The sequence below is a fragment of the Esox lucius genome, chromosome 19 (assembly GCF_011004845.1).
Source record: "Esox lucius isolate fEsoLuc1 chromosome 19, fEsoLuc1.pri, whole genome shotgun sequence".
NCBI classification, from domain to species: domain Eukaryota; kingdom Metazoa; phylum Chordata; class Actinopteri; order Esociformes; family Esocidae; genus Esox; species Esox lucius.
Window position 1 is genome coordinate 1,657,360 of NC_047587.1, and position 26,114 is coordinate 1,683,473.

Below are 26,114 nucleotides of genomic sequence, written 5' to 3' on the forward strand. Positions count from 1 at the left end.
TCTCCCCCTCTGTCACTCCCTCCTCTTTCCCCCTCTGTCACTCTCTCCTTTCTCCCCCTCTATCACTCCCTCCTCTCTCCCTCCTGTCTCTCCCTCCTCTGTCCCCTCTGTCTCTCCTTGTTTTTCCTTCCTGTTGTTTTCTGAACTCTATTCCTTACCTTTTTTCAGAGAACTCAGGGAACTTTGAGGAAGTTACTTGACTGTTTTAATATTTAAATGCAAACTTGTAGATTCTTGTAAGGTCAAAAAAACTTCTAAAGCTTGAAATCTCCCATTTAAAATGATATGCTCGACTTGCCCTAATGAAAAATCGATCAAAATGTGTAGAGATTTAAATGTCTATAATAGATCTACAGTAATAGTGTATTGAAAGTGCTTGACAATACAAAATTGATTATAAAATACATTCTTTCTGTTTGAATGAAGCTGGTCTGGCAACATTTTTAGGGGTTAGCAGTCAAATCCAAATTGTTCTGGTTTGTGGTGTTGTATCCAGCAACTAGTTTTGTTGAATTTTGAGGTTTCATTGACATATTAGCAACAAATGATTTAGGCATTTTCTCATGCCTAGTGATGATCTGCAATGCAATCTTCTACAGACTGCCAATGAAACAATGAAAAGGAAAACATTGGTATGCCAGGTTCAATCTAGCATGATGACCTCATTGTTATAGAGACATATTTCAATAAGTGTCACTAGAAACAACCTCATAAAGTGATTATGTAGCTACATTGTTGACATTTTATTTATTTAGTTGATGCTCTTGTCCAGAGAGACTTACAGTAATTCATCTTAATACAGCCAGGTGGGACAACCACTCAACTCAATAATAGGAATAATAATAGGATTTTCAATATACTCAATAAATTATCAGCAAAAATCACAGCTGGAAAGAAGACAATACAAATTATATTGGGGGCTGGGGGCCCAGGAGTGTGGGTATGAAGAGCCTGGGTAGTAGATATGTAGGGTTTGAGACATGCCTGAAGGTACATTGGAGAAAACTCCCTTTGCTGCTCTTGTAGTGGATGCTAGCTTCACCTGAAAGCCAGCGGAGGGAGTGGAGGAGTAGGACCGGATCCATGCTGGGGCAAAGCCAGGCATGGCCCCCCCACCGATAGAATCTGTGGCCCCCCGGTTCTGTTTCCCCTTAAACACCGCAAATGGTATATGACTTTGATATGCCCCCCATTGATAAACATTTCCCCTCAGTCATTTCATCCTGGAGCCGGGCCTGAGAAGGAGTGGGGCGACACAGGACAACTTGGAGAGTGGGGCGACACAGGACAACTTGAAGAGTGGGGCGACGCGGGACAACTTGGACAGTGGGGTGACTCGGGACAACTTGAAGAGTGGGGTGACACGGGACAACTTGGACAGTGGGGCGACTCGGGACAACTTGGAGAGTGGGGTGACTCGGGACAACTTGGAGAATGGGGCGACACGGGACAACTTGGAGAGTGGGGCGACACGGGACCACATGGAGAGTGGGGTGACTCGGGACAACTTGGAGAGTGGGGCGACATGGGACAACTTGGAGAGTGGGGCGACACGGGACAACTTGGAGAGTGGGGTGACTCGGGACAACTTGGAGAGTGGGGCGACACGGGACAACTTGAAGAGTGGGGTGACACGGGACAACTTGGAGAGTGGGGCGACTCGGGACAACTTGGAGAGTGGGGTGACTCGCGACAACTTGGAGAGTGGGGCGACACGGGACAACTTGGAGAGTGGGGCGACACGGGACAACTTGGAGAGTGGGGCGACTCGGGACAACTTGGAGAGTGGGGTGACTCGGGACAACTTGGAGAGTGGGGCGACACGGGACAACTTGGAGAGTGGGGTGACTCGGGACAACTTGGAGAGTGGGGTGACTCGGGACAACTTGGAGAGTGGGGTGACTCGGGACAACCTGGGGAGTGGGGCGACATGGGACAACTTGGAGAGTGGGGCGACACGGGAGAACCTGGGGAGTGGGGTGATACGGGACAACTTGGAGAGTGGGGTGACTCGGGACAACTTGGAGAGTGGGGCGACACGGGACAACTTGGAGAGTGGGGTGACTCGGGACAACTTGGAGAGTGGGGTGAGTCGGGACAACTTGGAGAGTGGGGTGACTCGGGACAACCTGGGGAGTGGGGCGACATGGGACAACTTGGAGAGTGGGGCGACACGGGACAACTTCGAGAGTGGGGCGACACGGGACAACTTGGAGAGTGGGGTGACCCGGGACAACTTGGAGAGTGGGGCGACACAGGTCAACTTGGAGAGTGGGGCGACGCGGGACAACTTGGTGAGTGGGGTGACACGGGAGAACCTGGGGAGTGGGGTGACACGGGACAACTTGGAGAGTGGGGTGACACGGGAGAACCTGGGGAGTGGGGTGACACGGGACAACTTGGAGAGTGGGGTGACACGGGAGAACCTGGGGAGTGGGGTGATACGGGACAACTTGGTGAGTGGGGTGACACGGGACAACTTGGAGAGTGGGGCGACACGGGACAACTTGGAGAGTGGGGTGACACGGGAGAACCTGGGGAGTGGGGCGACACGGGACAACTTGGAGAGTGGGGCGACACGGGACAACTTGGAGAGTGGGGTGACACGGGAGAACCTGGGGAGTGGGGTGACACGGGACAACTTGGAGAGTGGGGTGATACGGGACAACTTGGTGAGTGGGGCGACACAGGTCAACTTGGAGAGTGGGGCGACGCGGGACAACTTGGAGAGTGGGGCGACACGGGAGAACCTGGGGAGTGGGGTGATACGGGACAACTTGGGGAGTGGTGTGACACGGGAGAACCTGGGGACATTTTTGCTGTTATTATGTTTTTTGAGGTTGAGGTTAACCTGACTGTGATAGTCAGCATGGTAACAGAACACTCAATAAATCAATGAATGGCTTCCAGAGATATTTGTCCCTGGAGATATCTAATGACCAGATGAAAGGGTTATTAATAAATAGAAATTTGCTCCAAATAAAAATGAATTTGAAAACGTTATTGTTATAAATGTTACTTACTTACTTCCATCTTCAATTGTGGGCCTTCAGTATTGTTTTGTTGGCAAATATAGTATGAGATGAACAGTATATTATGTTCAAGAAATTCATTCCAAAGGGACTTGATGGGACTCAAATATTTCCAAGCTAATATACAGAATGTCAGCGTTCATCCCTTACACATGGTAATGTCCCTAACTTCAGCACTCATCCCTTACACATGGTAATGTACCTAACTTCAGCACTCATCCCTTACACATGGTAATGTCCCTAACTTCAGCACTCATCCCTTACACATGGTAATGTCCCTAACTTCAGCACTCATCCCTTACACATAATAGTGTCCCTAACATCAGCACTCATCCATTATATAAGGTAATGTATATAATAATAGCGATTATCCTTTACATAAGGTAATGTCCCTAACCTCAGCAATCATCCCTTATATAAGGTAATGTCCCTAACCTCAGCAATCGTCCCATATATAATGTAATGTCCCTAACCTCAGCAACCATCCCTTACATAAGGTAATGTATATAACATAATCAATCACCCCTTACATAAGGTAATGAATACAACATCAACACTCTTCCCTTACTTAAGGTAATGCAGATAAAATCAACCCTCACCCCTTACATAAGGTAATGCATATAACATCAGCATTCAACCGTTACATTAGTTAATGTCCCTAACCTCACAAATCATCCCTTATATAAGGTAATGTTTATGACATCAGCGATCATTCCTCACACCAGGTAATGTATATAAGGTCAGCGATCATCCCTTACATGATGTAATGTATAAAACATCAACACTCATCCTCACTTATGGTAATGTATATAACGTCAGCTTTCAACCCTTACATAAAGCACGTTGTGGTTTAATGACTTGTAGCTTTACATTTTATAGATATAATATATTAATTATGTAAATAATTTAAATGATTGTGTATCACCAACTGTTGAGTCAATTTAAACTTCACTACGGATCTGTGAGTGTGTGTGATTTAAACATGATTAGCCCAGGATTCAAAGTGAGTTAAATTGGATCACAAATCCCATCTCTAATTTACATTATTTACATTGCCCAGCCATCTCCAAGCACAAAACAAACAACACATTTAATTAACACAAAACTGCTAAGACATTCTGTGGTTTGGTGTGTGTGGTGTATATTTGTGTGTATGTGTGTTCATGTTTTACTAACTTAGTGGCAAAGGAAAGTAAAACACGATACATTTGAAAAGGCTATTTGCCTTCGACTTAAAGGGATAGTTCATTCAAAAGTAATATTTGGGTAACAGTCCACTTACCCTGAAGAACATCACACTGTTAGATTCCTCTAATAAAAGTGTACATTTTCACAATAGAATTTGCATTTCAAATAAACAGGTACTTCCTGATTATTTCGGTAAGATTAAGTGTATACATCACGATAAACAAAAGTTAATATTTGCTAGCTCGAAAGCAAGTTAACTATTTCGTCTTTGATATTCACCTCGGACAGTCAAACTATTTGCTTGAGAGAGAAAGGACTTACTCTGAATACAACAAGGAAGAACACTTTTCAGGGGATAGAGCCTTACTTGTTCTAACCAGAATAACACAGAGGATGATTTGACTTAACTAGAAGCTTGGATATATCAGAGGCAATGTGTTTGTATTGTCTCCATGGGTTGAACTGCGTAACTTCATGGAATTGCACTTGCCTTTAGTCCTCTTCTAAGTAAATGTGGGTCACGATCCTCCACAGTAAAATGTTTCTTGCATACTCGTATGTCTCATTGGTGAAGTTGCTCCATTGATTCTCCCATTATACGACTCGAGAGAGGCAGAGGTATTGTCCCAATTGCGGTGTGGGTAGAATTTATTTTCAACTCAAAACCCAGGAGACGGCAAACAGCGTGGTCAAATGTGAATATCCAGAAGTTTAAAGTTTATTTATCAAATGCACCGAATAATACATCGTCATCCTGCACAATGAAATTCTTGTCACATGGCAAACGACATCTAGGTGGTAAGAATTAAGAAATATATAAAGCTAAAATATAGCAAAAAATATAGCAATAATACAAATAACAGTGTAAACTAGCAGCAATTTTAGAGTAGGATGGGGAACATAAAGAATGGCAGAAGCACAAAAGGAGCAGGCTGAAGGCAAAATTCTAAATACATGCACATATGACAAAAGGCTCAGGCGAAGGTACAGACCAGGATAAGCTAAATCTTAAACATGGAAGGCATGCTAGGATCCAAGAACATTAGAAAGCTATCACAAACTCTTGAACAGGCTTAGTATTTTGGTGATTGGGAGCTGGGAGGAGTGCTGCGTTTGTTGTGATTGAGATCTGGAGGATCTTGGGATCTGGAGGCTGTATGTCGTCCTGGTGATGTGGTTGAGATGGAACGGTGAACAGAACTTCCACATGTGGCAACGAGTGAAACCTCATGTGTCTTCTCGCACATCCCTTTTACCTTTCTTATGATGCCATTTTCCACAATTACAAATATTATTATGAAGTCCACCGATGAAAATGTGCCAGCTACACGAAGCAACCTATCATCACATAGCTTGTTGAGGTTAAAGTTCATGCTCACCTCAATTATATTAATGCCGAAGAACAGAAGCTATGTATGGTAGCTTTAGGAAATATTTCACTAGTGCCACTTTGAATTCAGCCAATTCCACAGTTTTTTTCATCAGTGTACAGTTTAAAAAATGTATGCTACCGCAACAGATTACTGTAGTTTGAAGTGTTTTGGAGCTTTTTCCTGCTTGCAAGCATCTTTGGTATAGTGGGATGCACCGTTTACATTCATGAATTTGGACGATGCTAATGATGCTAATTATGGACTGGGACAGAGTTGATTCATGGATTATTTTACAAAATGACTCCTTGTTCCTTCAAGAAGAACTCAGGGTAAGTGGACTTTCACATAAATCAGATTTTTGGACGAACCATCCCTTTAAGATGAGAGTAAAACTCATAGTTGTGGTTAGAGATTAAGGTTGGGTTTAGATTCCTGTCATTAGGTTTTTGTTTAATGTCAGTCTTAGAGATGAGAGGACTTTGTCTCTTTGTATCCCTAGAACGACAGAGACTCTGAAGATGTGTGTGTTGGGGTGTCAACATGATCACCTCAGAATCACACCGTCTAACTGGAGCCAATCACATCTAACCTCAGGAATCCAACCTGCTGTTCAGTGTGTGTATTGTGTTCAGTGGGTGTGTCCTATCATAGTACTGACCTGTCCATCCAGCGAGACAGCGACAAAACCCGCTCACAGGTTCGCATCCGTTGGCATGAATGCAGTCACATTGCTCACGACACTCCAGACCGTACGTGCCCCCCTGACAACAACACCGATGACGACACAAATTAAACCACTACTGCAAAACAACAGCATGGAAATGACGCTGAAACATCTGAGAGGAATAAGACTCGGGCATGGCAATAACGCTGAAACATCTGAGAGGTATAAGACTCGGGCATGGCAATGACGCTGAAACATCTGAGAGGAATAAGACTCGGCATGGCAATGACGCTGAAACATCTGAGAGGAATAAGACTTGGGCATGGCAATGACGCTGAAACATCTGAGAGGAATAAAACTCGGGCATGGCAATGACGCTGAAACATCTGAGAGGAATAAGACTTGGGCATGGCAATGACGCTGAAACATCTGAGAGGAATTAGACTCGGGCATGGCAATGACGCTGAAACATCTGAGAGGAATTAGACTCGGGCATGGCAATGACGCTGAAACATCTGAGAGGAATTAGACTCGGGCATGGCAATGACGCTGAAACATCTGAGAGGAATTAGACTCGGGCATGGTGAGGTGAGGATTCTGTTTACGTTAGCTATCCATGTGAATTAGCAGCCTCATCCAGTCAGAAATAGCATAGGATGTTATGGTAGCTGGAGGAATTGACTGATTACATTAGACATGTCAGTTTGGCAGCGTTGGTAATGCAGTCTCCTGCCAGAAAGGACAGGGATATGACAGTTCATGGTTAGGATTAAAGGTCATGGGCAGGGTTTGAGGGTCAGGGTTAAGGGTTGTGTTAAGATCAGGGTTAAGGGTTGAATACTTACAGGACAGGGCAGGAGGCAGTGCTCCCCTCTCCAGCCTGGGGAGCAGGTACAGGTGCCGTCCACGGGGTTGCAGGCTGCCCCATTGGCACACACGCAGCTCTGATTACAACCCAGACCCCAGGTCCCCTCAGAGCAAGGCATGGCACAGTCCATCCCCTGCCAACCTGGATCAACACACCAGTCAGTCAATTAACCAAAACATCAATTACCCTGTCAACAAATCAATCAGTCTATTATCTGAAACAGCAATTATTCTGTCAGCTCTGGTTATGTCCCAGGCCCTAACTAACCATGCAGCACACGATTGATGAGTCCAGACAGAAGCCCGGACCAACATCTGATAGAGGCCCGGCCCAACATCTGACAGAGGCCCGGCCCCAACATCTGACAGAGGCCTGGCCCAACATCTGACAGAAGCCCAGACCAACATCTGATAGAGGCCCGGCCCAACATCTGACAGAGGCCCGGCCCAACATCTGACCGAAGCCCGGCCCAACGTCTGACAGAGGCCCAGCCCAACATCTGACAGAGGCCCGGCCCAACATCTGACAGAGGCCCGGCCCAACATCTGACCGAAGCCCGGCCCAACATCTGACAGAGGCCCGCCCCAACATCTGACAGAGGCCCGGCCCAACATCTGACAGACGCCCGGCCCCAACATCTGACAGAGGCCCGGCCCAACATCTGACAGACGCCCGGCTCCAACATCTGACAGAGGCCCGGCCCAACATCTGACAGAGGCCCAGCCCAACATCTGACAGAGGCCCGGCCCCAACATCTGACAGAGGCCCGGTCTGAACATGTAACAATACTCTACAATCTCCCTTCATGATGGGGGAGTTCTGTACCTCCTCCCTTCATGGTGGTGAAGTTCTGTACCTCCTCTGCAGTTGCAGGATCCATCGAAGGAGGAGCAGGAGGCTTGGTTATGACATGAGCACGCTGAGGAGCAGCTGGGACCATATAGACCAGGGGGACAAGGGGTGGTACAGTCATCACCCTGTAGGGAGGAGAGAGGAAGAGATACAATAGAAGGAGGCAGAAGGAGAGAGAGGAGGTGAGAGAGAAGGGTGATGAAGAAGAGGAGAGTCATGGATGACCTGATGGATGAACTTCAAAACAATGGCAAAAAGGTCCAACACGTCAATAGTATATTTCTTTTAAATTAACAATTGCTATTAAAATATAATGTATTTCGCTTTAATTAAAACATTCATAGAACATTCAAACTTATCATATAATGAAACTTTGGCCTTGTATTTAATTTTTTTGTGTAAAGCACATTGAATTGCTTCTATATATGAAATTTGCCTTTTTGCTTTAATGAGACAGTTTTTCTTAAGTCTCTGACCAAACAGAATTCATAATGAGATTAACAATTGTCTACCACTGGATAAATAACTACTAGAGATACAGTATCTCACAGAAGTGAATACACCCCTCACATTTTTGTAAATATTTGATTATATCTTTTCATGTGACAACACTGAAGAAATGACACTTTGCTTCAATGTAAAGTAGGGAGTGTACAGCTTGTATAACAGTGTAAATTTGCTGTCCCCTCAAAATAACTCAACACACAGCCATTAATGTCTAGACCGCTGGCAACAAAATTGAGCACACCCCTAAATGAAAATGTCCAAATTGGGCCCAATTAGCCATTTTCCCTCCCCCGTGTCATGTGACTCGTTAGTGTTAAAAGGTCTCAGGTGTGAATGGGGAGCAGGGGTGTTAAATTTGGTGTTATCGCTCTCCCACTCCCTCATACTGGTCACTGGAAGTTCAACATGGCACCTATAAGAAGATTAAGAAGACCCTGAAACAGAGTTGCAGCACGGTGGCCCAGACCATACAGCGGTTTAACAGGACAGGTTCCACTCAGAACAGGCCTCGCCATGGTCGACCAAAGAAGTTGAGTGCACGTGCTCAGCGTCATATCCAGAGGTTGTCTTTGGGAAATAGACGTATGAGTTCTGCCAGCATTGCTGCAGAGATTGAAGGGGTGGTGGGTCAGCCTGTCAGTGCTCAGACCATACGACGCACACTGCAACAAATTGGTCTGCATGGCTGTCATCCCAGAAGGAATCCTCTTCTAAAGATGATGCACAAGGAAGCCCACCAACAGTTTGCTGCAGACAAGCAGACTAAGGACATGGCTTACTGGAACCATGTCCTGTGGTCTGATGAGACCAAGATAAACCTTTTTGGTTCAGATGGTGTCAAGCATGTGTGGCGACAACCAGGTGAGGAGTACAAAGACAAGTGTGTCTTGCCTACAGTCAAGCATGTTGGTGGGAGGGTCATGGTCTAAGGCTGCATGATTGCTGCCGGCACTGGGGAGCTACAGTTCATTGAGGGAACCATGAATGCCAAAATGTACTGAAGCAGAGCATGATCCCCTCCCTTCGGAGGGTAAAATTGAACTTTTGTAGTAGAGACAATCGTCTAATAACAGGCAGGGCATTTAGTTATGCCATTATCCGTTATCAATACAACATCATTATAAATCAATAAAATATGCTAGCTAGGCTATATACCGCTCTGGAAAGAATTAAGAGATATTTCTTAAATCAGCATCTCTACATGTATGGCAGCCATTCCATTCCAGTGTCTGTTAAATTCCAAAACAGGCACACCTCATTTAACTTAATGCGGTACTGTGATTACCTGAATAACATTTTATTTAATGAGGAAAAGTATAAAAACCACTGTTGTGGTCATCACTATCCTCTAGCAACAGGACCAGCTGGATGGCAACAGTGTAAGTAGTACCTCAAAGGTAATTTGAATAAAAATATATATATATTCAGCATAACAAAAGAGTTGAAAAGAAAAGCTTTGAGTGAGGAAAAGAAGGGTTCAATTTACTGCCAGAGACACACAGTGAGCATCAGGTTGCATTCTTCCTGAACATTTCAAAGACGGCGGTTCATAAAAACTAGATCAAGCAACAGACATTGGGGACAACAAAGCTACAGACTGGCAGAGGGGGAAAACGACTGACCGAGATGACCATCAACTAATTTGAATGTCACTCAACAACCGTAGGATTACATCAAGTGACCTACAAAAAGAATGGCAAACAGCAGGTGGGGTGAAGTGCACGACTAGGACAGTTCAAAAAAGGCTCCTAGGGTTAGGCAGGGCTGAAGTTGTGCAAAGCTAGAAAAAAGTTTGCAAAAGAACCATTGAGGAATGGAGTGCCACACAGCCAGATCAATCAAGGTGTGGATGGAGGACCACCAGATCAAGACCCTGTCCTGGCCAGCCCAATCTCCAGACCTGAACCCCATTGAAAACCTCTGGAATTTGATCAAGAGGAAGATGGATGGCCCCAAGCCATCAAACAAAGCCGAGCTACTTGCATTTTTGTGTCAGGAGTGGCATAAAGTCACCCAACAGCAATGTGACAGACTGGTGGAGAGCATGCAAAGACGCATGAAAGCTGTGATTAAAAATCAGGGTTATTCCACCAAATATTGATGTATGAACTCTTCCTTAGTTAAAACAGTAGTATTTTGTTGTTGAAAAAAATGAATATGAATTGGATTTCTTTGCTTTATTTGAGGTCTGAAAACAATGTACCTGTTTTTGGTTATTTTGACCAATTGTTATTTTCTACAAATAAATACTCTAAATAACAATATTTCTATTTGGAATTTGGGAGATATCTTGTCATTAATTTTATCCTCCAAGTATAGAATAAAACAAAACTGTTCATTTTACTCAAACACATACCTAGGAATTGTAAAACCAGAGAAACTGATCATTTTGCAGTGCAAGCAAACAAGCAAGCATGTTTATTTATATAGCACAATTCATACATAGAAGCAATTCAATGTGCTTTACAGTGAAAATAAAAATACAAAATGCAATGGAATTAAAACAGTCAGATTTTTACAATTCTCTGGCTTAGCTGTCTCCAGGGGGGCTGCATGAACTTCAACACCCCAGTATCTCACTCCTCGCACTCCAATGCTAGGATGAACCCATCAGCCCTTTGTGAGATAATCTTTGCATCGATGTCTTACTTGGCTGTCTCCAGGGGGACATTTATCCCATGTCTGTACATGCATTTAATATTCATCCTAAATCAATTACAGTTCCCATAACTGTTTACTGAACAACCCCGGTATCTCAATCCTTGCGCTCCAGCGCTTGGATAAACTTGTCAGTCCTTTTGTGAGATAATACCCTACATCTACAGTGGGGCAAAAAAGTATTTAGTCAGCCACCAATTGTGCAAGTTCTCCCACTTAAAAATATGTAATTTTCATCATAGGTACACTTCAACTATGAGAGACAAAATGAGGAAAAAAAATCCAGAAAATCACATTGTATGACTTTTTATGAATTTATTGGTAAATTATGGTGGAAAATAAGTATTTGGTCAATAACAAAAGTTCATCTCAATACTTTGTTACATACCCTTTGTTGGCAATAACAGAGGTAAAATGTTTTCTGTAAGTCTTTACAAGGTTTTCACACACTGTTGCTGGTATTTTGGCCAATTCCTCCATGCAGAACTCCTCTAGAGCAGTGATGTTTTGGGGCTGTTGTCATGGTGCGGTGAGCAGCAGCGCCACCGTGCCATATTTTCACAAGTTCTCATATCTCACGAACACATCCCGGACTGTCACGTTTCCAATCTTCCACACCAGGTCCCAATCTAGCTCGTTTGTATGTGTATATATGTTTCCCCTCTGCTCCCCACATTGTGGATCATTGTTGCTGTCGCTTGTCATTGTTGCTGTCTGTTAGTATACCGGTGAGTGTTGTTAATGTACTGTTGAATGTTGATTGTTAAGACACGTTGTTGCGCACTTTATTTTCATTCAGTCAGTAGTTAGTTTCGTTTTCCGTTCGTGTTTGGTTTGTTTGTTGTTTGAATAAAAACCCACGAACGAGAGTACTGCCTGCGCCTGGTTCCTAACCAACACTACACCACGACGAGTTGTTACAGCTGTTGCTGGGCAACACAGACTTTCAACTCTTGATTTTCTATGGGTTTGAGATCTGGTGACTGGCTAGGCCACTCCAGGACCTTGAAATGCTTCTTGCGAAGCCACTCCTTCGTTGCCCAGGCGGTGTGTTTGGGATCATTGTCATGCTGAAAGACCCAGCCACGTTTCATCTTCAAAGCCCTTGCTGATGGAAGGAGGTTTTCACTCTAAATCTCACGATACATGACCCCATTCATTCTTTCCTTTACACAAATCAGTCGTCCTGGTCCCTTTGCAGAAAAACAGCCCCAAAGCATGATGTTTCCACCCCCATGCTTCACAGTAGGTATGGTGTTCTTTGGATGCAACTCAGCATTCTTTCTCCTCCAAACAGTTGAGTTCAGTTTTTACCAAAAAGTTATATTTTGGTTTCATCTGACCATATGACATTCTCCCAATCCTCTTCTGGACCATCAAAATGCTCTCTAGCAAACATCAGACGGGCCTGGACATGTACTGGCTTAAGCAGGGGGGACACGTCTGGCACTGCAGGATTTGAGTCGCTGGTGGCGTAGTGTGTTACTGATGGTAGCCTTTGTTACTGTGGTCCCAGCTCTCTGCAGGTCATTCACTAGGTCCCCCTGTGTGGTTCTAGGATTTTTGCTCACCTTTCTTGTGATCATTTTGACCCCACAGGCTGAGATCTTGCGTGGAGCCCCGGATCGAGGGAGATTATCAGAGGTCTTGTAAAGGGACGTCCCGATCAGGTTTTTTGCCCTTGAGTTCGAGTCATTTGATTTTGAGTATCTACCGATACCGAGTCCTGATCCGATACTTCTATAATATATAAAAAAAGAATAAAGAATAGCGAAAAAACAGATCCAGTATGTTCCTTATTTTTTATTTAATTCACCTTATTTCAACAAACATTTAACAAACAGAGCACTTCTGTGAGGTAGCTTGAAACAAAGTAATAACATAAATTCTTCACTTTTGGACTTCACTTTTGCAACCGTAAATATAAAAAAAGTCTAATATAAAAACAAATAGCACCTCAACTTAAAATACCCGGCAGGCATGTAAATACTCTTCAAACTCTCCTGCAGCGTGAGCTGACTCGTCTTCGGCTGGGTTGCCTGGATAAACTCGCTGTATTGTGTCGGTTGTTTGTTTTTGAGGTGCCATATCAGGTTTGTTGTGTTAATTGTAGCCTTTTCCTTTCGACCTCTTGCAATCCCAAGTTTACATATCTCACAGTTTTCTATGGCAATGTGGTTGTCATCAACTTTATATTACCTCCAGACCGCAGACATACTCGCGCTTTCCGCTTCAAGCTGCTTCCATGTTCTACTTTGCCGGCATTTAACCAATAGCGTCTCTGCAAAAAAGTGATGTCCTGCCGCACGCGTTGCTGTTTCTGTGTGGAGTCAAAAGGGTCTAACTCTGTGCCACCGCATAACTATAGATGTGTTAAAATATTATGAGAATATATATACATATACACTCACCTAAAGGATTATTAGGAACACCTGTTCAATTTCTCAGAATGAGAACATGGATCCATCATGCCTTGTTACCACTGTGCAGGCTGGTGGTGGTGGTGTAATGGTGTGTGGGATGTTTTCTTGGCACACTTTAGGCCCCTTAGTGCCAATTGGGCATCGTTTCAATGCCACGGCCTACCTGAGCATTGGTTCTGACCATGTCCATCCCTTTATGACCACCATGTACCCATCCTCTGATGGCTACTTCCAGCAGGATAATGCACCATGTCACAAAGCTTGAATAATTTCAAATTGGTTTCTTGAACATGACAATGAGTTCACTGTACTGAAATGGCCCCCACAGTCACCAGATCTCAACCCAATAGAGCATCTTTGGGACGTGGGGGAACGGGAGCTTCTTGCCCTGGATGTGCATCCCACAAATCTCCATCAACTGCAAGATGCTATCCTATCAATCAATCAATCAAAATTTATTTATAAAGCGCTTTTTACAACAGCAGTTGTCACAAAGTGCTTTACAGAGACACCCGGCCTTAAACCCCAAGGAGCAAACAACAGAAGTGTTGAATTTCAGTGGCTAGGAAAAACTCCCTAAGAAGGTCGAATTTTAGGAAGAAACCTAGAGAGGACCCAGGCTCAGAGGGGTGACCAGTCCTCTTCTGGCTGTGCCGGGTGAGATATTAAGAGTCCAATTGGAATAATAAATAAATTTCTCTTGGCTAAATCCAGAGTATATTTGATTTTAGACTAGGTCAGAAGTATGACCAGGTGGACAAGGACAGGAACAGCAACGGTCCCCCCAAACCAGGTAATCCGCAGGTGTGGACCAGGACCTCATCTCCTTCTAAAATTTAAAATTGGAGGAAACTGAGAAAAGTTAGTAGTACATCCCTCATGTCCCCCAGCACAATAATATAGCAGCATAACACCTTGGAAACTGAGACGGGGGGGTCCGGTGACACTGTGGCCCTACCCGGGGGAGGCCCCGGACAGGGCCCAACAGGCAGGAAATCAATCCAACCACATTGCCAGGCATCAACCAAAGGGACACCCACCAACCGCAACCCCCCTGAATCCTATCAATATGGGCCAACATTTCTAAAGAATGCTTTCAGCACCTTGTTGAATCAATGCCACGTAGAATTAAGGCAGTTCTGAAGGCGAAAGGGGGTCAAACACAGTATTAGTATGGTGTTCCTAATAATCCATTAGGTGAGTGTACATCCGAGTCCTGATCGGGAGGTAACGTCCGATTCCAATCGAGTCTGAAACCACGTTATCGGGTCCGATTTCCGATCATGTGATCTGATCAGGACATCCTTAGTCTTGTATGTCTTCCATTTTTTTTATAATTGCTCCCACAGTTGATTTCTTTACACCAAGCTGCTTACCTATTGCAGATTCAGTCTTCCCAGCCTGGTGCAGGTCTACAATTTTGTTTCTGGTGTCCTCTGACAGCTCTTTGGTCTTGGCCATAGTGGAGTTTGGAGTGTGACTGTTTGAGGTTGTGGACAGGTGCCTTTTATACTGATAACAAGTTCAAACAAGTGCCATTAATACAGGTAATGAGTGGAGGACAGAGGAGCCTCTTAAAGAAGATGTTACAGGTCTGTGAGAGCCAGAAATCTTGCTTGTTTGTAGGTGACCAAATACTTATTTTACTGAGGAATTTACCAATTAATTCATAAAAAATCCTACAATGTAATTTTCTGGATTTTTTCCCCCCATTTTGTCTCTCATAGTTGAAGTGCACCTATGATGAAAATTACAGGCTTCTCTCATCTTTTTGAGTGGGAGAACTTGCTCAATTGGTGGCAGACTAAATACTTTTTTGCCCCACTGTGTGTCATCCGCAGATTGTTACATTTACACAGAGGTTATTCCTCTGTGTAAATGTCATGCAATAAAATGCAAATACAATGTGATTTTCTGGATTTTAGTTTTAGATTCCGTCTCTCACAGTTGAAGTGTACCTATGATAAAGTACAGACCTCTACATACTTTGTAAGTAGGAAAACCTGCAAAATTGGCAGTGTATCAAATACTTGTTCTCCCCACTGTACCTATTTACTTCAACATTTTCTCCACACTGAACTTCTGCTGTTATTTGTCGACTAGCGTGGGTTATTGAGTTATATTAGTTGAGGTGTTGTTAACTAGCGTTGGTTATTGAGTTATATTAGTTGAGCGGTTGTCGACTAGCGTGGGTTATTGAGTTATGTTAGTTGAGGTGTTGTTAACTAGCGTGGGTTATTGAGTTATATTAGTTGAGGTGTTGTTAACTAGCGTGGGTTAACAACAGTTATATTAGTTGAGGTGTTGTTAACTAACATGGGTTATTGAGTTATATTAGTTGAGGTGTTGTCAACTAGCGCATGTTACTGAGATACACTAGATGGCGTATTGTGGATAATTAATGTATTACCATATCCTCATTTATCCATTACTCTGCAAATCCAGTGAAATAAATCGACTGTTAGACTAGGCCTGAATTTGCTTTAGACTGTTCATGGTTGCCATGTAGAAGAGAACACCTAGGACAGCATGCCCTGTTCTTAGTGATTATGGCCACAACCAAAGGCGCCAGGCCTCAAACCTATCTTATCAATTACAGATGGCTCCAAGGTGAAGTTGCCTGTGTCTCCTCTGTGTCTTTCATTTGGGCAGGACAGAGACCAGGGGTAGCTCAGACCAGGAGGTCTGTTAACTCTGTCCTAGAACTATGTTTGCCATGTTTGTCCTAACTTGTTTTCCTATTATTATGACAACTTTTTTTATATATCTCATAGCATAAGAGATCATATTTTTGGGAGCTGACAAGGAGGAGTATAAAGAGGTGAAAGCAATAATGTATGATCAGAACAATTGTTATGACACTACTCTGTTGGTCTCTGTACTTATACTGATTTGTAAAAGCGATTGTTCCCGTGGATCCACGTAATTAAACTGAAATAATCAACTGTTATTTGAACGACTGTCGAGTCTATTTTCATAATAAATTGCAAATTTTTTCCATCTTCCACATCGACTAGGGGGGGTTACTAAGATACATTAGTTGAGGTGTTGTTGACTGGGGGGGGTTATTGAGATACACTAGTTGAGGTGTTGTTGACTAGGGGGGGTTACTAAGATACATTAGTTGTGGTGTTGTTGACTGGGGGGGTTATTGAGATACTCTAGTTGAGGTGTTGTTGACTGGGGGGGTTATTGAGATACACGAGTTGAGGTGTTGTTGACTAGGGGGGGTTACTAAGATACTCTATTTGAGGTGTTGTTGACTGGGGGGGGGTTATTGAGATACTCTAGTTGAGGTGTTGTTGACTGGGGGGGGGGTTATTGAGATACACTAGTTGAGGTGTTGTTGACTGGGGGGGTTATTGAGATACTCTAGTTGAGGTGTTGTTGACTGGGGGGGTTATTGAGATACACTAGTTGAGGTGTTGTTGACTGGGGGGGGGTTATTGAGATACACTAGTTGAGGTGTTGTTGACTGGGGGGGTTATTGAGATACTCTAGTTGAGGTGTTGTTGACTGGGGGGGTTATTGAGATACTCTAGTTGAGGTGTTGTTGACTGGGGGGGTTATTGAGATACACTAGTTGAGGTGTTGTTGACTGGGGGGGGTTATTGAGATACTCTAGTTGAGGTGTTGTTGACTGGGGCGGGGGGGGTTATTGAGATACTCTAGTTGAGGTGATGTTGACTGGGGGGGTTATTGAGATACTCTAGTTGAGGTGTTGTTGACTGGGGGGGGGGTTATTGAGATACTCTAGTTGAGGTGATGTTGACTGGGGGGGTTATTGAGATACTCTAGTTGAGGTGATGTTGACTGGGGGGGTTATTGAGATACTCTAGTTGAGGTGTTGTTGACTGGGGGGGGGGTTATTGAGATACTCTAGTTGAGTATCTCAATAACCACGTCTCTCCTGCCACGTCTCTCCCGCCACGTCTCTCAAACCACGTCTCTCCCGCCATGTCTCTCCCGCTACGTCTCTTCCACCACGTCTCTCCCGCCACGTCTCTCAAACCACGTCTCTCCCGCTACGTCTCTTCCACCACGTCTCTCCAGCCACGTCTCTCAAACCACGTCTCTCCCGCTACGTCTCTTCCACCACGTATCTCCCGCCACATCTCTTCCGCCACGTCTCTCCCGCTACGTCTCTTCCACCACGTCTCTCCCGCCACGTCTCTCAAACCATGTCTCTCCCGCTACGTCTCTTCCACCACGTCTCTTCCGCCACGTCTCTCCCACTACGTCTCTTCCACCACGTCTCTCCCGCCACGTCTCTCAAACCACGTCTCTCCCACCACGTCTCTCAAACCACGTCTCTCCCGCCACGTCTCTCCCGCTACGTCTCTCAAACCACGTCTCTCCCGCCACGTCTCTCCCGCCACGTCTCTCCCGCCACGTCTCTCCCGCCACGTCTCTCAAACCACGTCTCTCCCGCCACGTCTCTCCCACTACGTCTCTCCCGCCACGTCTCTTAAACCACGTCTCTCAAACCACGTCTCTCCCGCCATGTCTCTCCCGCTACGTCTCTTCCACCACGTCTCTCCCGCCATGTCTCTCCCGTCACGTCTCTCCCGCTACGTCTCTTCCACCACGTCTCTCCCGCCACGTCTCTCAAACCACGTCTCTCCCACCACGTCTCTCCTGTTACGTCTCTTCCACCACGTCTCTCCCGTTACGTCTCTCCCACCACGTCTCTCCCGTTACGTCTCTCCCACCACGTCTCTCCCACCACGTCTCTCCCGCCAAGTCTCTCCCTCCACGTCTCTCCCGTCACATTTACATCCTAATTGACAGCTGACAGTCTGACTTACTGTCCCATTAGACCCTTAGAAGAGTCCTGTGTGTGAGGGTGTCTGATCATTATCTGTCTGAGTTTGAAACAAAGTATTAAAGAGGCGGATGGACGCTGGGGGCAGAACCCGCTCCTCTCCTCATCCCCCCTGCCCCGACTTGAAACATTCTGCCTGACAATTACATTTTTATCAGTCAGCTCTCAGTAACCTTTGTTCTGCTGTCAAAATGGGCTTCAATATTCCTAAGATGGCACTTGTTTGCTTCCTGTTGTTGTGTAACTAGTTACGGAGCAGTGTGAAAGGAAGTAGCCACGAGGATGAGGAACAGGAGGTGGATGAAGAGAAGGGGGTAAAAAACACATGAATGAGTCCTGAATCACTGCTCCATATATATAATTCAAAAACATGATCAAAACATGACTGCTGATATAAACTATTGTATAAACAATTACTAACATTACTATCTTCCTCTTGGGACATTTTTGTTAACTAACTATAACCGACATGGACAACAACAAATAACTTACAGGGCAGCCAATAAAGTGGAAACTTTCCCCATCCAATCACAGAGCCCCGTGAATGAGTGAGGAATCTAATGAACTTGAGCTAAACCGAAGTGGAGAAAGCCATAACTGCAGTTACATTGTGATTCTCTAAGAGAAAACTATCATTTCAATAACAAATCAAAATGGCTGACGTGCTCTCTTTTACTTGAACAATGATTGGATGAATAATTGGCTGGGTGAAGGAACTAACATGTTAATTCTATGTTTATTTACTAGCCACTAAATTATTCTTTATTATGTACTACATGCATTTCAGTGTGGGACAGTTGCTTCAACACCATGTTAGATAGAGAGAAAATAAGGAACATTTGGAGATCACAAATGTGTATTATTACAAATATAAGGAACTTCATGCTAATATCATCTTAAACCTGTCCATTAAAGGACTCTGATTAACACATGCCATGTGTTTGGAGAAAGACGGGAGACCAGAGAAGTTACAAGCATGAGAGCAGCTGGAGTAAACCCATCCACACCATATGAGAGCAGCTGGAGTAAACCCATCCACACCATATGAGAGCAGCTGGAGTAAACCCATCCACACCATGTGAGAGCAGCTGGAGTAAACCCATCCACACCATGTGAGAGCAGCTGGATTAAACCCATCCACACCATGTGAGTGCAGCTGGATTAAACCCATCCACACCGTGTGAGAGCAGCTGGAGTAAACCCATCCACACCATGTGAGAGCAGCTGGAGTAAACCCATCCACACCATGTGAGAGCAGCTGGATTAAACCCATCCACACCATGTGAGAGCAGCTGGAGTAAACCCATCCACACCGTGTGAGAGCAGCTGGATTAAACCCATCCACACCGTGTGAGAGCAGCTGGAGTAAACCCATCCACACCGTGTGAGAGCAGCTGGAGTAAACCCATCCACACCATGTGAGAGCAGCTGGAGTAAACCCATCCACACCATGTGAGAGCAGCTGGAGTAAACCCATCCACACCGTGTGAGAGCAGCTGGAGTAAACCCATCCACACCATGTGAGAGCAGCTGGAGTAAACCCATCCACACCATGTGAGAGCAGATGGAGTAAACCCATCCACACCATGTGAGAGCAGATGGAGTAAACCCATCCACATTGTGTGAGAAAAGCTGGAGAAAGCCGTTCCACACCATGTGAGAGCAGCTGGAGTAAACCCATCCACACCATGTGAGAGCAGCTGGAGTAAACCCATCCACACCATGTGAGAGCAGCTGGATTAAACCCATCCACACCATGTGAGAGCAGCTGGAGTAAACCCATCCACACCGTGTGAGAGCAGCTGGATTAAACCCATCCACACCGTGTGAGAGCAGCTGGAGTAAACCCATCCACACCGTGTGAGAGCAGCTGGAGTAAACCCATCCACACCATGTGAGAGCAGCTGGAGTAAACCCATCCACACCGTGTGAGAGCAGCTGGATTAAACCCATCCACACCGTGTGAGAGCAGCTGGAGTAAACCCATCCACACCATGTGAGAGCAGCTGGAGTAAACCCATCCACACCATGTGAGAGCAGATGGAGTAAACCCATCCACACCATGTGAGAGCAGATGGAGTAAACCCATCCACATTGTGTGAGAAAAGCTGGAGAAAGCCGTTCCACACCATGTGAGAGCAGCTGGAGTAAACCCATCCACACCATGTGAGAGCAGCTGGAGAAAGCCGTTCCACACCATGTGAGTGACACAATAATGTCTGGTTTTCAGTAACTTTCTCACGTATAATGACATTGCCTTGCAGAAGACGGACAGCAGATGAGCCCACATCACACTGTTAGAAAACTCTTTATTGGCTACCTGGGAGTTTCAAAACTTCTTTCAAGATCTTTTTGTTGGTCTTTATGTCACTTCAGAGTCGTGCTCCTCCTACATGACAGAAAGGGATCTCAGGTCCTCTGGAACTGGCCTGGTGTTCAGCCTTCCTAAGTTCTTCTGTGTCGCCTCGCTCCTCTGCCAGGCTTGGAATTTTGTCATTTTAGGGGCAAGGTCATTTGGCCTTTGGTGTCACAAACATGTTTAGGGCACAAAGGCCACTGAGTGAAGTAAGAGGATTTGGAGCTTACAGATAAACAACTTGAATTGATTAACAGAAAAAAAACATGCATGACATAAAAACATACATTATTAACTTTTTTAATATCATACTTTCAATAATAACTTATTACAACTGGTTTTTGTACGTAAAAGGTTCAATTATTATGTTTTGATCCTTGAAAGTACATCTACTCCTCCCTCAAAATGTGTACACATTCTGGAATTTGTTTCATTTTAGAAGTTTTAGTTGAAAGCATTAACATGACAACAACAAACAGGCAACAGTACTGACAGTTAAGTAACGTTAAGTAATGTAACTAGCCAGAAGGATAACATTACCTCAGTTACACAAAAGTATACTACAAAGTATCCTTTAATATCACAATCACCTGTGCTGATGAGTACAATCTAAATAAACAAATGCAGTAACTTATTTGTGCACGGAGCAAGTAATTTTTTATTTTTTACCAAAAACACTGTCATGTCTAGTGATGTCAAACCTAACGTTCATTCTCAGCACTCTCAAAAAGCGTTCAGGTGTATTCTCCCACTCTGAGGTCGGGCCTTTCCCACTTCCCAGTTACTCATGAACACAACTTCCAAAACAGAGCAGTTTGATTCAGTTAAGCACTAAATAAGTCAGCTATCTATCGATTGATAACTAGCTAGCTTGCTTACCTGCATGTAGTCTGTTCTTGTGGTGGTTCTCAGTTGCTAAGTACACTGAACAAAATTATAAATGCAACACTTTTGTTTTTGCCCCCATTTATCATGAGCTGAACTCAAAGATCTAAGACGTTCTCTTTCTGGTGACGGTGGGGTTATGGTATGGGCAGGCGTGTGTTATGGACAAGGAACACAGGTACATTTTATTGATGGCATTTTGAATGCTCAGAGATACCATGATGAGATCCTGAGACCCATTGTTGTGCCATTCATTCACGACCATCACCTCATGTTGCAGCATGATAATGCACGGCCCCATGTTGCAAGGATCTGTACACAATTCCTGGAAGCTGAAAACATCCCAGTTCTTTCATGGCCAGCATACTCACCGGACATGTCACCCATTGAACATGTTTGGGATGCTCAGTATAACACAGATGCTCACTAACACAGATTTAGACAGATTTGTGAACAATATTTGAGAGAAATGGGGGCAAAAACAAGTGTTGCATTTATAATTTTGTTCAGTGTACAAACAAACCAACAGCTATAAGATTTTTACTGTAGCCTGAAAAAAAGGCCATGTTGGCCGTAGGGTAGGGCATCACCACCGCACTATGGCCATCATGGTTGTTGTAAAATACCTACGCTGTCCTCTACACAATCCACAGGCATCCAGTTAAAACTCACATCCAAGACAAGACAAGGTGCCTGTCTATGTAACAGAAAGAGAACATTATTTCCCTACCTTCAGGCAATGACCAAACCCTACATCCCTATCCTTATTTCTGCCACCTCTGGTCTCTTGGCCATCTACCCCCACAGACGAACAGATTCTGCTCAGTCCTGTCAAAACCCCTCTTTGTCCTGCCACCCTAGTTCAGGAACTAGCTTCCTCTTACAGCAGAAAGAATAACTGGACTATGAAGTGCTGAATTATGTTGATTTTATGTTGCCATGCAAGGGGGGGGGGGATAACAGAGTAGAGCAAGATGTTGTGCTTCTCGGTTGGTGTTTCTTGGGGGATCTGCATGGCGAAGCACCCTAGCAGCTAAGGACGCATATGGCCCATTAATGTTCTAGTGTTTAGTGTGTAGCCGTTTCCTCCTACTGAAACAACCGAAATGGCCCAGTAAACCCTTTGAAGTGCCCTTTGGACCAATCAGACTCGGGGTAAAGGAGTGCACTACACATGGAATAGGGCACTATTTCATCCCACTGAGCGGAACAAACATTGATCAGTGTCGTAACGTTACCCGTAGTGATTAGTACAGTGATTAGCTAGGTTACCATAGAGACAGCATGCAAATGACCACCACTAATGACCAATCAGACTCATCAGTCTCACTTCTGCACTGTCTAATGACCAATAAGCTCTAGGCTTGTACTCCTGTACTGTTAATCTAATCACTGTTTGGACTGTTTAACATTCATAACTGATACAGCAAAAACAGGAAATTATAGTTTGATGTGGTTGGCATGAACAAGGACAAGCAGGAGCAGGTAAACTGAACAGAGAGGATTAAACTAACAGCCTAGTGAAAATCATATTCAGTAACTCAAATCCCCACATTTCTGGTTTCCAATTTGCTGTGAGGGTGAGCCAATCACAAGCCCTCTGTGGAACTGTGGTCACAGTGATAAAGGTGTCTTGGAGAACTATGCTATCCAGTTCAGAGTGATCCAAAATATGTTTTGAAGCATTCTTAAAAGTAAAGGTCATATATCATAGGTCATACTGCATTTTAATCTGGACCCACTGAGGAACTCCTTTAACTCTGTTCATTAACAGAAAGAAAACTTCTAATCCAAGATGATGACAAGCAGAACAACACCTTGTTTTTATTCAATTCTGGTAATAAAACCACTGTAACAAGCTGTAACAGTAAAGTAACACAACAACATATTGTACCTGTAGTCGATCACAGACCATAAAGCACAGGATCACTAACTGTAAAACACAGATGATCAGTTACTGTAGAAAACAGGATCACAGACTAAAAGAAAGAGAATAACTGACCATAGAACCCGGAGGATCACTGACTGTAAAACACAGAGGATCACTGACTGTAGAAAACAGGATCACAGACTAAAAGAAAGAGAATAACTGACCATAGAACCCGGAGGATCACTGACTATAAAACACAGAGGATCACTGACTGTAGAACACAGAGGATCACTGACTGTAGAACACAAGGGATCACTGACCGTAGAACACAGATGATCAGTTACTGTAGAAAACAGAGGATCACTGACTGTAGAAAACAGAGGATCACTGACTAAAAGAAAGAGAATAACTGACCATAGAACCCAGAGGATCACTGACAACAAAAACACAGAGGATCACTGACTGTAAAACACAGAGGATCACTGACTGTAGAAAACAGATGATCACTGAAAGTAGAACACAGAAGATCACTGTCTGTTGAACACAGAGGATCACTGAGTGTAAAACACAAGGGATCACTGACCGTAGAACACAGATGATCAGTTACTGTAGAAAACAGAGGATCACTGACTGTAGAAAACAGAGGATCACTGACTAAAAGAAAGAGAATAACTGACCATAGAACCCAGAGGATCACTGACTATAAAAAGGAGGATCACTGACTGTAGAACACAGAGGATCACTGACTGTAGAACACAGAGGATCCCTGACTGTAGAACACAGAGGATCACTGACTGTAGAAAACAGATTATCACTGACTGTAGAACATAGAGGATAACTGACTATAGAACACAGAGGATCACTGACTGTAGAACACAGAGGATCACTGACTGTAGAACACAGAGGATCACTGACTGTAGAACACAGAGGATCACTGACTGTAGAACACAGAAGATACCAGACTGTAGAACACAGAGGATCACTGACTGTAGAAAACAAAGGATCACTGACTGTAAAACACAAGGGATCACTGACAACAAAAACACAGAGGATCAATAACGGTAGAACACAGATGATCCTGGACTGTAGAACACAGACTATAACTGACTATAAAACACAGAATACCACTGAAAGCACAACACAGAGGATCACTGGCTGTAGAAAACAGAGGATCACTGATTGTGAAACACAGAGGATCACTGACTGTAAAACACAGAGGATCATTGACTGTAAAACACAGAGGATCACTGACTGTAGAAAACAGAGAATCACTGACTGTAGAACACAGGAGGATCACTGACAACAAAAACACAGAGGATCACTGACAACAAAAACACAGAGGATCACTAACGGTAGAACAGAGATGATCCCAGACTGTAGAACACAGACTATAACTGACTATAAAATACAGAATACCACTGACAGCATAACACAGAGGATCACTGGCTGTAGAAAACAGAGGATCACACATTGTAAAACACATCGGATCACTGACTGTGAAACACAGATGATCACTGACTGTAAAACACAGAGGATCACTGACTGTAGAACACAGAGGATCACTGACTGTAAAACACAGCGAATAACTGACTACAGAATACAGATGATCGCCGTCCGTAGAACACAATGAATCACTGACTGTATGACCAAGAAGATCAGTGACTGTAAAACAAAGAGGATCATGAACTGTAGAACACAGAGGATCCCAGACTGTACAACACACACATTCACAGACTGTAGAAAACAGAGGATCACTGACTGTAGAAAACACAGAGAATCACAGACAACAAAAACACAGAGGATCACTAACTGTAGAACACAGATGATAACTGATTGTTGACCACAGAGGATCACTGACTGTAGAACACAAAGGATCACTGAGTAAAAGAAAGAGAATCAATGACCATAGAACACAGAGGATCACTGACTGTAGCACACAGAGGATCAGTAACTGTAGAAAACAGAGGATCAATGACTGTAGCACACAGAGGATCACTGACTGTAAACCACAGAGGATCACTGACTGTAGAACACAGAGGATCACTGACTGTAGCACACAGAGGATCAGTGACTGTACAAAACAGAGGATCACTGACTGTACAAAACAGAGGATCACTGACTGTACAAAACAGAGAATCACTGACTATAGACCACAGAGGATCACTGACTGTAGAACACAGAGGATCACTGAGTAAAAGAAAGAGAATCAATGACCATAGAACACAGAGGATCACTGACTGTAGCACACAGAGGATCAGTGACTGTAGAAAACAGAGGATCACTGACTGTACAAAACAGAGGATCACTGACTATAGACCACATAGGATCACTGACTGTAGACCCCAGAGGATCACTGACTGTAGAACACAGATGATCACTGACTGTAGAACACAGAGGATCACTGACTGTAGAACACAGAGGATCACTGACTGTAAAACACAGAGGATCACCGACTGTAGAACACAGAGGATCACTGACTGTAAAAAACAGAGGATCACTGACTGTAGAAAACAGAGGATCACTGACTGTAGAAAACAGAGGATCACTGACTGTACAAAAACAAGAATCACTAACTATAGAACACAGAGGATCACTGACTGTAAAACACAGAGC

At 44.1% G+C, this 26,114-nt stretch overlaps 1 protein-coding gene across 1 annotated transcript in view; it reads right to left on the reverse strand.

The window, feature by feature from the left end:
• The window catches only part of megf11 (multiple EGF-like-domains 11), a 289,636-nt gene that overhangs the window by 42,884 nt on the left and 220,638 nt on the right, over positions 1 to 26,114 (reverse strand). Inside the window, exons 12-14 of the mRNA XM_034288058.1 lie at positions 7,982 to 8,102; positions 7,103 to 7,266; positions 6,252 to 6,354 (exon numbers count right to left, since the gene is read on the reverse strand). Coding sequence (XP_034143949.1) covers positions 6,252 to 6,354; positions 7,103 to 7,266; positions 7,982 to 8,102 — 388 coding nt within the window. The remainder of the gene's footprint in view (positions 1 to 6,251; positions 6,355 to 7,102; positions 7,267 to 7,981; positions 8,103 to 26,114) is intronic.